The sequence below is a fragment of the Charadrius vociferus genome, unplaced genomic scaffold (assembly GCF_000708025.1).
Source record: "Charadrius vociferus isolate BGI_N301 unplaced genomic scaffold, ASM70802v2 scaffold140, whole genome shotgun sequence".
In the NCBI taxonomy this organism is placed as follows: Eukaryota; Metazoa; Chordata; class Aves; order Charadriiformes; family Charadriidae; genus Charadrius; species Charadrius vociferus.
Genome location: NW_009646406.1, coordinates 626,350 through 639,605, shown reverse-complemented (window position 1 = coordinate 639,605; position 13,256 = coordinate 626,350). Strand labels below are relative to the sequence as shown.

At 38.4% G+C, this 13,256-nt stretch overlaps 1 protein-coding gene across 2 annotated transcripts in view; it reads left to right on the top strand.

Annotated features, from left to right (window-relative positions):
• Positions 1-218: 218 nt before the first annotated feature.
• BTBD7 (BTB (POZ) domain containing 7) overlaps positions 219-13,256 on the top strand; it is a 31,941-nt gene continuing 18,903 nt past the window's right edge. For both annotated transcript variants that reach the window (XM_009895405.1, XM_009895398.1), the window contains exons 1-2: positions 219-300; positions 5,673-6,752. In XM_009895405.1, the coding sequence (XP_009893707.1) occupies positions 219-300; positions 5,673-6,752 (1,162 nt within the window). The remainder of the gene's footprint in view (positions 301-5,672; positions 6,753-13,256) is intronic.

Genomic DNA, 13,256 nt, shown 5'->3' with positions numbered 1-13,256 from the left:
GAGGTTTTATTTGATGAAAATACAATGTGCTGGAGGCTGAATTTATGTGATTTAGATGAAATAATACCTACTAAAAAAAAAATGAAGTAACTTAATGGTATTTTTGTTCTTCAGAAATGGAGGAACAGAATGCTGGACCTGGGATTGAAGATTTATAAAGGATTATGGGATTATACATCGAAGAGCCAGCAGGCGGAATGCCTGAGTGACTGAAGAAAATGGGTGCTAATGCATCTAACTACCCTCACTCGTGTTCCCCAAGGGTAGGGGGAAATTCACAGGCACAACAGACATTCATAGGTAACTCTTTTCATTTATCTTGTCACTTACATAAATGACTTGCTGGATTGCGTATGCACTGGACTTGGTTTGCTTGCAGTAATGTTATGCAGAGCTTTTATTTTCTAGGTCAACAGTTTGAATCCATTCAAGCTCAATCGTGCATGAAATTTGGTACTGTCCAGTATCTGTTTGGCCTGCCTATGCAATGAGTTGATCTGCTGTTTGCTAGTAAACAGATGCCAGGTTATTTAAATAAAATAAAGTGGAGTTTTTTGATAGTTGACCTGTGCATGCTAGTTTTCCCAGTTCAAGAGCAGTTGCTATCTGTTAATAATATCTACCATTTTCTATTCCTCTTCCTCAGATTTTCTGTGAAACTGTTAGAGCATATCAAACTCTTGACCATCAGTATTTGTTGTATTATTGGGTTGTGTCTAATATGAGTGAATGACTTCCTTATTGCTAGAATCATAGAATGGTTTAGGTTGGAAGGGGCCTTAAAGATCATCTAGTTCCAACCCCCTGCCATGGGCAGGGACACCTCCCACCAGACCAGGTTGCTCCAAGCCCCATCCAGCCTGGCCTTGAACACCTCCAGGGATGGAGCTTCCACAGCTCTCTGGGCAACCTGTGCCAGTGCCTCACCACCCTCAGAGTGAAAAATTTCTTCCTATTATCTCATCTAAATCTCCCTTCTTCCAGTTTGAAGCCATTCTCCCTTGTCCTGTCACTATGTGCCTCTGTAAAAGGTCCCTTTCCAGCTTTCCTGTAGGTGCCCTTTATCAGAGATGTAGCAGGGATATCGCTGATAATAAGCCTGTTAAAGTAACAAGTAGTCTTGAAGACAGCTTTTACTCCTGTCCTTTTCCTGTTCCTGTAAATGGGGAGTGGGGTTACTTATTGTCCTAACAGTATTATTTACAAACAAGGACCTTGCTTAACTGGAAACATGAGTTGAAGTGCTCTTAAGAATTTATTTTCTCATCCCAGTCATAACTGGGGCAGGTATTACCTTTATGTGCTTTTCAGTCTAGTACAAAAAGACCTCAGTGTAAGATCAGTACTGTCACACTATAAATAATAAATAGTTATGTCATGAATCTAAATGAAGGCAGTTTTTGAGAAGATAAATATTGCTCAAAAAACCTCCAACCCTGACAGCCTGAAGAATAATCTTAGCAGTAAATAACATAAATACTTTATAAACACTCTTCTCCTTTATGTCTCAGCTTACAACACTGAATAAGTAATTATTGATATTCAGTGTTACTTCTCTTAATCACCACTGAAAGCACAGTGATATCCTTAGCAGAGGGAAAAATGATTTGCTTTGTAATTTTTTCTCTTCTGTCTCTGCTTTTGTGACACTCCTAACTTTTGGAGATCTGAGTGGAGGACAGCCCTCAAACTGTTACATGTAAAGATCTGTGCTCTGGGCTAAAAATTGTGTGTGTACTGTCGTAGTGTGTCAAGGAAGAACATATAGTACTAATGTCTTAGATATCCATGCTGTAAAGTCCCCCTTAAGGCTTTATGTATTTTAAGTCTATCATAACTAACAGTAGTAAAAGGTTTGCCCCTGTTTATATATATGCTTTCTGAAATGATAGCCAAAACGTTTTATTGTACATCTTGATGTTTCTTATCTGTCTCTATATTGAATGAAGAGAAACCCTTACAGACTTTAAAACAGGCAGATCTGCATGCTGAAACACCTTTTAAGCAGATTTGAAGAGGGGGAATTCCAGAAGCTTCATTAAATTCCCCGGAAACTTTATACTTGGTATGTGGAAGGTTTTGTTGATGCTCTGCATTACTAAATTCAAAATAGAAACCCGTTATGTAGTATGTCACGATAAATTTACTGGTCCCCATTACCTATTGAAAATTGTGGTTGAGACCTTTTTGAGGAAGGTCTGAAAGTGTGCAGCTGTCTCATCTTAGTGTTCTGGTTAAAATTCTTGCTGAAGTCTTCTGATACTATGGTGGCACGTATAAGCGTGCTAGTAGAGTCCGTGTGTTATCTACAACATGGGTATACATCTCTTCCCACTTTGTGGTGTGTGGCTCTTTCTTGACTCATTTGAGTGATTGGTTTCTGTAGCTGTCTCTGTAGAAAATAGATGTATCCTAAAATTGATAGCATAGCTGAGGTTTTCATTGTCAGAGTAATGATGTTTTAATGTTAAATCAACTTCTACAGATTATTTTTTTTTTTTAATGTAGAAGGCATTAGATCTATTTACTACCCCAAAGTAGAACTGGAAGTATGGGGACTAGAGTTATAATAGCTGCATAGTATGTATTACTTGTCTTGTTTTTGGAAACTGGATTCAGGCCTGTGGGTTTGTTTTAGACATGCTGCTTTGTCATTAAAGCGCTACACCATGTTACATTGTAAGTGTGGAATGAATAGTAAAAGCTGCGAACTGATCTGGGAAAGCACAGTAGTTTCACAGAATGAGCTCCCATATTAGTGGACTTAATGCTGAATTTGCTTACCGTGTATGAAGAGGAGAGAAATCAGTAAAAATAATGCAATGGTCTTCCTGTAAAAAAACACTTTTGTTTAAGCAAAGGCTTAACTAGTCATCTCTGGCTGTTTTGTCTACAGCGTTCAGGAGGAGGATTTCACACCATTTTCTAGGGTGGTACATCTGCTCAAGATGTTTATTTTTACATAGAGCTCTATAATTAGATTTTAAAATGTGTAGGCATGCAGAGGACTAGACAGATACCATTATTCATTGTCAAGTGCCCAAGTAGTTTCTGTCATCTGTTTCTTGTAAATTTTTATCTGTTCAAAGCTAGATATGGTCTAGGGGTGTGAAGTAGCTATTGCTTTTTAACAACATTTAATAGATTGGTGCCTTTTAGTGTAGAAGTGGGGAATAAATTTCTGTTTCCTACTTTGGCCACCAGCCGTTGTGAACCCAGAGAGCCTATGCTGGTACATCTCTACTTTTGCCTCTGGCAAAAAGCAGTTGTGCGACGGCACTCTTATAGCAGTATTTTATCTATTTATAAGGGTTAATAGCACTGTTTGCAGTACTTCTGAAGTTAAATCTTGTAAGTAGCTCAGGCTGCACAGATGTTTGAATGGTGTTTTAGTATCTTGTGGTGATTCACGTGCAAGTAATACCTCATGGCAGCCCTCGGGGAAGAAAGCCATTGAGACTTCTGCTGTCCTAGTTTTTCTTTAGTGAAATGTAAGAGAACATTCTGCATACTCAAATTTGCCATTAGAATCCAAAATAGAAATGAGCTGGCATGTTCTCTTGGAGCAAAATCTATCGTTATAGAGTGACCACAGTGTAGTTATACTTTTATTGTGAAATGTAATCGATACTCTTTAAATCTAGCAGAAATTCTAGGCTTGTCTCTATCAGCAGGAGACTGAATCTACTCTTCTATTGTAATATCTCATATAGCATGTGGAAGGAATTTTTATGGTGGATTTTGCAGCACAGCCTCTCTGTTGAAGTTGTCTCGAGTTACTGCTGGTCTCTTCATTTAAATTGATTTTTTTTTTTAATGTCTTGAAATTCCAGTATGATTAATAACATGTTGCCTTATCAAGGAAAACTTAAGGTAGCATGGATAAAATAGTTAGACCTGTTTCCTCAAAGAAAGCAAAGGTCGTTCATGAAGTTTTCACTAATAGAGGAATTGCAAAACCATTGCGTTGCATGATTTGGGGGAGTTTTACTTAGCATAAAAGCCAGTGTATAAGGTTACTTAAAATTATTGAGGCTTAAATAATAATACAATTTACAGAAATCTGAGATTGCTACAGTTACTGTGCTCTGAAATATAAATTTTAATTGCTCCTGTGTCTTTCAAATTTCAAAAAATACTTACCTTAAGTAATGTGGTAACTAAAAGCACATTGTTTTGAGAGACTGGCCCATAACATCACTGTCAAAATAGCATAGGAAAATAGCATCACATCAAATCAATGTGAAACAAAGGGAACTGTGAGAGCGCAATGATAGAACAAGTTATAAAATGTCCCAAAAACTCTGGTGGTTGGATGCGCTTTGAACTTAGAGATCCAAAAAAAGGCAACAGGTAGTGAAGCTACACAAGTGTACCCATGGAAACGTGACAACTATTCCCAACAGAAAATGGACAAATACTATTTCAGATGAACCTGTGATTGTTATAAATCCATAAACCATTTGCAAATGTTTTCTTCTGGGTTTCTTCTTTTGTCTGGGAGTAGTAGTTGGATTTGTGTGCTTTTTTTTATGTCTGAGGTTTTTCAGCATCTGGCTTAGAGTGAAAATTCTGTAAATTCACATTAAAGGGTTATTTTCTAATTTAAGTGAGTCATGTTTCTGGTTGCTTCTGTTTAAACTGTAGTTTTTAACTACTTTTTAACTAAAACATTGCTTTAGTTTTCCATTACTTGTACTAAATTGCTATCAGTGTCACTGTATATGCAGCTAGCCTCAAACTGACAGTCAGCAAAGGTCCGTTTAGTGGAACAGGTCAGGTATGTAACAAATAGTGTTGAGGGGAATCTGTTTTTCATTTTATGACATATTTATAGGGAAAATTGTGTTATGAACCAAATGATTTTTTTTTTTAGGGGAAAAATAATGATATGTATAGTTTAAGTGAATAATGCTCTGTTGAAAGGACATCTTTAATAATACAGTAAAACTTACGTTCTGCATATTCTTTTAAATGGGGTGTATGCACAAATTAGTATCTATGGTTCTGTGGAGAGGAGCCTATCTTATGTGTTTGACTTTCAGCATTACTTGATTATCATGACAGGATTTTTACTTTCTTGTTTAATTTGCATTGAAAATTAATTCATTGTCCTCAATTTCCCTAAATGTTTTGGCACTGTGTTCTCTTTTCTTCCTTTTTTCTTGTGACTGTGATAACTATCTGATGCTAAGTATGCTTTTCTTGTTGAAATGATACTTAATGCTAGAACAGCAGAATTGGAAAAACACTCTGAAGGGGGAGGTGCTACTGTTTAATTGAGATCATACAAGTTTTTAAAAAGGCTGTATTTTTCACCTCCTGTAGTTAATACAATTATACTTGTAACGTTATGATCACAGTGTTCTCTTTCTGCTTAGGCAAGTGTCATGTGCTACAAAGCTATATTGACTGGCACTGCTTGGTTCTTAAAAAATTGAGTAAATTAAAAAAAAGAAAAAAGTATAAACTTCCTAGTTGCAAAAAAAGTATTTTTGTTCTTAATGTCCAGAAAAAGGCTTCAGTCAGGTTTCCAACTTGTTGAATTATCTGATCCGAGGAGAAGGAAAAAGTGTGTAACTTGCAGAGATGCTGATGGGCTGTTAGGGTGTTATGGTCCGTCCTTTTAAACTTAAAAAATAAACGTGTTCAATTTTCCTTTTTGCCTTCAGGGACATCATCCTACTCTCATCAAGGTTATGGCTGTGAATCAAAGCTATATAGCCTTGACCACGGCCATGAGAAACCTCAAGACAAGAAAAAGAAAACCTCTGGCCTTGCCACCCTCAAAAAGAAATTCATTAAGCGTCGGAAATCTAGTCGATCTGCTGATCATGCCAAGCAGATGCGCGAACTCCTCTCAGGCTGGGATGTCAGAGACGTTAATGCATTAGTAGAAGAATATGAAGGGACGTCAGCCTTAAAGGAACTTTATCTACAAGCTAATTTGGCAAGACCGGAAGCCAGGACGCTACAAAAAGACATGGCTGAACTTTATCAGTACAAATACTGTACTGATGTAGACTTAATATTTCAGGAAACTTGTTTTCCTGTGCATCGTGCGATATTGGCAGCAAGATGTCCGTTTTTTAAGACGCTGCTTTCTTCCTCACCAGAGTATGGGGCAGAAATAATAATGGATATTAACACAGCAGGCATAGATATGCCTATGTTTTCTGCGTTGTTACACTACCTTTATACGGGCGAGTTTGGAATGGAGGATTCAAGATTCCAAAATGTTGATATCCTTGTGCAGCTTAGTGAAGAATTTGGAACACCAAATTCCTTAGATGTTGACATGCGCGCACTGTTTGATTACATGTGCTACTACGATGTGGTTCTTAGTTTTTCGTCCAACTCTGACTTAGTTGAAACTTTTGGTGGAAGTCAGAACTGTCTAGATGAAGAGCTCAGAGCTCACAAAGCAGTTATTTCATCACGATCTCCGTTTTTTCGTCACTTGCTGCAGAGGAGGATACGAACTGGTGAAGAAATCACAGACCGAACTCTACGAACTCCAACTAGAATTATATTGGATGAATCTATCATACCAAAAAAATATGCTAAGGTCATTTTGAACTGTATGTATACAGATGTGGTGGACCTCTCAGTTTTGCACTCCAGCCCTTCAGTGGGCAGTTTAAGTGAAGTTCAGGCTCTTGTAGCAGGAAAACTAAACATGACTAGGGCTGAAGAAGCTATGGAGCTTTATCACATAGCACTGTTCTTGGAGTTTAACATGCTTGCACAAGGTATGTAATACTATCCTTGCTGTAGAATATATGACCTTATTAGAGCAGTTCTTTAGCTATTTGGCAGTGTAAGTATGCCTGTTCAGTCCTGCTATCAGTGGCTGACAATTCTTTTCAGAAAAGGAATTTATTTTCCATCTCTAAGTTGTAGATAATGCAGCTGTGTTTTCTAGTGACAGAAGAAAGGCCATGTGAGAGCTTTTAACTGTTTCGCACATCATCATTGAAGCATGCTGTTTATGTCAAATATGTGTAACTTGTCTCGGTATTTCTGATATTTATCTGTAGTCCATTTTTAGGGGTGTAAATGACAGGGGGAGGATACAAGAGATCCTTGTTGAGGGGAGAAAGTACTAAGACTTGTTATGAAGTGTCCCTATATGTTAACCATGCTGTAAACTGGAATGATTATTTCTGTAGTTTTATGTCAAAGGGGTTACACCAAGTCTGCAATCTTGCCGTTGGAAGGTAAATTTAAACAGCTTAATTGCACTGGTCCCAGGTCTTTACTATCTATATGTTGTTGTACTGAACTGAAGGCAGGGGCAGTCAGTATTTTCAGACTTAAAGTTTAGAAAGTTTCACTTCTGTCACTTATTCTTGAAGATCACTCAAATCTTGATACCATACTTCCTGCGCACAGAGGCAGGCCAGGGTTATTGCAGTCCCTGGTGAGGTGTCAGAGCACTGACCGGTGAACTAATAATACATCTTGTGGTGGCAGGAGCTTTGTTTGCTGTTTCATCTGTTGGTGTTTGAACTGTTTAGTGGCGATATTATACATAATGGGATATGGCTATTTCTTCAGACCTTGCTGGTGGGGGATGAGAATTTTACTTTTGAGCTGAGAAATGGAAAATGGAATTCACTGAGATAGCAGCAATGTGATTTGTTTAAGCTAGTTTAATTTTTTAAGAAAATAACTTTTTAGAGTAGGTCTGTACATCTGTAACTTCTAGCTATCAAATGAAATTTGACAAGGTAGAAATCTTTGTAATATAAACTATCAAATAGGCTTCAGTAACACAGGAAACTACTTAAGGAGTGGGCAGAAAAAAGCAGGTATAAGCACTGCCGGAAGAAATCATACTTTATAATGGGTTCTCCTAATAGTTGTCTCAAACTGTGAGCGATAAAGATATGGGAAACTAATCGGAGCTTTTGTATCTTCTGTAGAGGTTGGTAATAGGAAATTTTTCAGTTGATGCTGAAAGGTGAAATAATCCTACTGCAATAAAACTGGCAGAAAACAAAGGACGTGAGTTTTCTGAGAAATGCTGCTACACGAATGCGAATGAGGTGTTCTTAGGCTCAGAGTCATCAAATCGTGGAACAGCCCGGGTTGGAAGGGACCTAGAAAGATCATCTAGTCCAACCTTTCACGGGAAAGGCAGTCTAGATGAGATTATCTAGCAGCCTGTCCAATCACATCTTGAAAACCTCCAGTGATGGGGACTATACCATGTACCTGGGGAGGATGTTTCAGTGAGTGATTGTTCTGACTGTAAAAAAAAATATCTTCTATCGACATGCCTCCTGGTGCAACGTGTACCTGTTGCTCTTTGTTCTCTCCATGTGGCTCCATGTGAAGAGAGTCTCTGACCTCTTTGTAGCTGCCCTGTTAGGTACTGGAATACTGTGATGAGGTCCCCCCGAGCCTTCTCTTTCCCAGGGAGAAAAGACCTACCTCCTTTAGCCTTTCCTTGTAAGGCAGGTTCTTCAACCCTCTGATCATCTTTGTGGCACTTCTTCAGACCTTCTCTGGTCTACTTGCATCTTTCTTATTTTTGTTGTTGTTCCCCTCAAAGTACACCTAGAAGCTTAATATTGAATGGAATGCAGAAGTGGCAAAAAGTTTTCCTGTAGTTCAAGTACGGTGTTAAATTCATTCCTGTACAAGATTTGCAAGTTAATAGTACTTGAGAACTGGAGAACTCAGTAGATCAGCTGAGAGCAAGAAAGAAAAACAAGCTGAAATGAAAAAGGTGATATAAGTGTACAGTTTCTCTGTTTTGTGCATGCACATATACAAGTGCTAAGAGGATTTAGCGTGCGCAGGGAATACTAATTAGGGAATTAAACTGTGAATGAAGCCCTCAGTAAAACACAGAATAATTATGCACTGTTGCATAAATGAACAGGGTGTAATTCTTTGCCTCCGATTGGAAACCTGAAGTGGAACAACTGTGATCTGGAGGTGCTCTGATGAAGCAGTGTAAGTTATATCAAAGCAGATAAGCAGATAGGACTTCCAAGAGAAACTTAGGCAGACTTATAGATAGGAAAATGGCTTTTATTTTTTAGATGTTAGTAAATGCTGAAAAACAGAACTGATGTTTTATTTGATGCTGAGTTTCATTATTTCTGCATGCTTTAAGTTGAGCGTGCTTGGATCACCCTGTCCTAAACTAGCACTCTTTTCAGTAATGCACTACAACAGCAGTCCTGCTTTAGAATATGGATTCTATGAGTCAGTGGTAACAAGATCTTAACTTTTCCCTGGAGGTTTTCCCCCAACACTACCTCTAGGGGAGGCAAAACAAAGGCAGCAGCAGGAGCTGGCAGCACGCTGGGCTAGCTGGAACCAGCAAGTGCAGCAGTGCAGGCTCAGTCTTGGTGGCCCTCTGGATGAATGAGAGCTGTAGTGTTTTGGGAGTGGTCATTGGGAAGAGGTAGAGGGGTGCAGTGGCCTTTGGAAGTCTTTCCTTCTTTCCATGGTAAATCTGTGTATGACCACAAAAGTGGTGAGCTGGGGGGTGGGGAGGTTGTTAAACATAAGGCAGAAATGCAGTAAAATCAGGCAAAGGTTGAAATTTATTATATTATCCAATACTAGCAAATGTAAATTTGGCACCCCTTCAGATACTGAAATTCTAGATGTTAACTTGAACTAATAAGGATTTTAGAAATCGGTGCTGTGTTCCCTAGCTGCAGGAGGAAGCAGTAAGCAGTCTGTAGAAAAATCTGTATATGCCAGTGAAGTCAGTATCTAATAGCTTCATACTTAATTTGCTGAGTTCATGTTTAGGTTATTGGTACTGTGCTGATACTGAAGAATTGTTCTGGTATAATCTTAAAATTAAGAGGAAACTCATTTGATCAGGCAAAACTATATGACTAACAGATCACTTAATAAAGTATGCGCTTTAGTAGTGACCAGGTTCTTGTTTCAGCACTGAACTGTAGCACCTTGTCCTCCTTTATTATAATGCTTAACCTGAGGTAGATGAGAGATCTTTGTTTCAGTAGTGTACCTACCGTTCCCTGATTTCGTAGCTAGCATACTTCTGTTCTGGAAGCTGTCACTCAAACATCTGACTCCTAGATATTATGCAGAGCGATGCGAGAATAGACAGCATTTCGTAGGTGTTGGAGACCACTGAGCAGGCAGTTCTCATGAAATCTTAGCTTGGTCCTCTGACAGCACTTTTCTACTCCGTTGTGCTGCAGGTGTCCAGTTTTCCCCAAGTTCTGACCAGTCTTATCAATTGGCTTTTGCAGTAGATGATGTCTAAAGTTTGTTCTCTAGATTTCCACATCCCCTGGCTCAAGATTCTTGATTTGGTTCACACATGCTAGCCAATTGCAGACTGGCTAAATCTTGTCTCCTTGGTTTCCTGGAAAATATTTTGGGCTCATTATATGTAAGTCTGGATACTCTTTCCAACTCATTTTGCTTACTTTTACTCAGTTTTGGCTGCGTATTTGTAACTGAGTGTCAAGTGAAATTGATGTATTTTAAAGCTTCTAATCAACTGTTTTTATTTTCAACAAATTTTAGTTTGATTTATCTCCAGGGACCTTCCTAAGTATCCAGAAGTTGTAATTTTTCTTCAGTTTCAGCAGATGATTCAGCTTTGACTCTTTCTGTGGAAATCTTCCCATTGCTAACACAGTAATACTCCTTTTTTGGACTATTGTATTTTATTAAATGGTTTCCCTGTGATGAAGTCAGTGGTAGTATGGGTATGTGCTATAAACCTTTACTGCTCGAGTAAAGCAAGACTACTTTATTTAGAATTTACTCTGGCTTCAGCTGATAATTGTCACCTCTTCCAAGAGAAACTGAATGGGATCTTTGAATAAACTAATTTGAATAAATGAACTAATCAGCAAGCATATCTCATCTGTAGAGCTGCTCATACCGAAACCCATTTGTACCTAATAGGACAGAGACTGCTGTTACGGGTGCTGCAGTATTTGTTAACTATCAAAAAGTGAAGCTCTTCACTGCTTTCACAGAGGCTGTGAGGATTAGAGCCCTCTCCAGGAGGTTCAACCATATCCCTTAGGGAAACACTTCTGTGCTCTGCCTGCTTATTTCTACACTCTGCTCCTGCTTTTGCGTCTTCATGCTGCCTTGCTGCTCTCTGTCAGTTGTACTGGTGAGATCATTTTAATACATTGACTTGCAAAGATCAGGTTTAAAATCACTTATCCTTCCCTCTTCTGTAGCACCGTTATTAAAACCAGATCAGTGCTGTTCATCATGCATTCTTAAAATAATGCCGCCTTCCAGTCTTACTGCGATGCCACATCCGCTGCTGTTGTAGAGAAGTTTGACTTCAGGTTTCTTAATTTTATTACATAGCTATATTAAATGAATCCTCTTCTGCACCTTGGCCCCATTGCCTACTGTCAAGAATAATCACACTCAGGTGGTGGTACAGCATGTCTTTCTGTTACAGGTTTTTGGATACTGGGACCCTATGAAATAGTTTTGCCTAGGAATCTTTTCTGCCTGCTGATTCCAAAAAGTTTTCTAAAGTAAAATTGACCAAAAAAATAGCTTAATTTCAGACTTTTTGCTTTCCTTTTATTTTTAGGTGTCGACTTTACCCTTGACAAGAATAAGAAGTAAGAAACTTTATTTTAAAGCCATATTCAGTACTGCAGCCTTTGATCTACAGGCAGATATCGCCTGACATCAAAAGTACCCTTGATCTCAGCAGGACTGAAATACTGAAATGCCAGGAAGCCCTCAGCAGCAGTATTAAATACACGCAAATGTATTGTGGGAAGATTAATGCAAGTGTGTCAGTTATATAGCAGTGCAGTAGGAATGCTCAAAGGAACTAATCTGGCACTTAAAACTCCAAAATAAATTGGGTATGATGAAGTAAATATTAACATAAATCTGACCTATTATCTCCTTACAATGCTTTACTTGCACTCAAGTCTGGATGTATTGCTTAGGGTTTGTATTATGAAGATGAAGGTTGGAGAAAGCAGGGAGTGGAAAGGATCTTCCTTAGAGCAGTTACATTCCAGGGTTACATGCAAGGATAAAGAATATGACCGAGTTGTGCAACTAGGCACATAACTATGACATTGCAAACAAATTTTTGCAGAGAAACAGATCTGGTCATTGTTTTCAGGTTTTTCTTTCAGCCACCTGTGTTCTAGGAAGTATAAGGCTTAAATACTGAGCAGTGATGGCTGGTGGTGATCTCTCTGAATATCAGCTCTTCCTCAGCCCTTCATTGTTCCCATGTTAAGTTCTGCCCTCTGGTTTGCTATGGTTGAGCTGGCAGCTTTTTGTTTCTGACCCAGGATAGTTTTCTGATTAAGCTGGATCAGCTGCGCTGCCTCCTGCTGCTGCTGAATGTGCTTCTTAAGGAATGATGAAGTGCAGTCAAGGGCCATTATCAACTGATGGCTGCAGAAAGCCAAAGATGTAGATGCAGATTTCAGGCTTCCTAAATTCTTGCCTTTTGCACGTGGCAGGAGAAGAAGAGTAAATTAATTTTCATTGTTTGGGAGAGAAAGCATTAAAGAGCTTTTGCCACAAATACTGAATGTTTTAAACCTGTAACAATTACCTTACATTTCTGGCTAAACTTACAACTTCAAAAATCCAGCTGTTAATATCTTAGAATGTTTAACAGCTTTATAACTGCCGTATCGTAAATGAAAATATTTGTAAGTTACATTGTTCCCATCTGCTCCCAAATTTAATATTTCAAATGGCTGGATAATATGCTGTATTGGGTTTGACATAACTTGCTGAGTTTTCACTGTGGAGGGATGGTTAGCATCACACAAAGTGGTGCCTGACCTAACCTTCAGATCGTATTTTATTTTTCCTTTAGCCATTAATCTGAAGTGCGATAAGGTCATCAGCTTCCTATTTGAACAAAGTAAAAATATAACACTATATGCTTTAACAGTGCCATAATACATATACTTTGAATTCTGCTTTGTGAGGATGGGAGTATATGAATGTTTTAAATTTTTGTCCTTAGAAAAATCAGCAAAGGGATAAAAATAGCTCAAAAGAAGCACTGAATTTACCAATAGACTTTAACAGTGTTTGACCACTAATGCTCATTGGGTCCTCCTTGATCTCCAGTGCTACTTAAGTCTCTTCTTTTCTGCAAAACATTCTCATAGTTTTCCACCTTCGTGTAACTTGTGTGCTTTGGAGTTCTGACTTGTGGAATATAATGCATCTACAAATTTCAAGCTTGGCATTAGTTAACTAGTAACAATCTATTTTTAAAG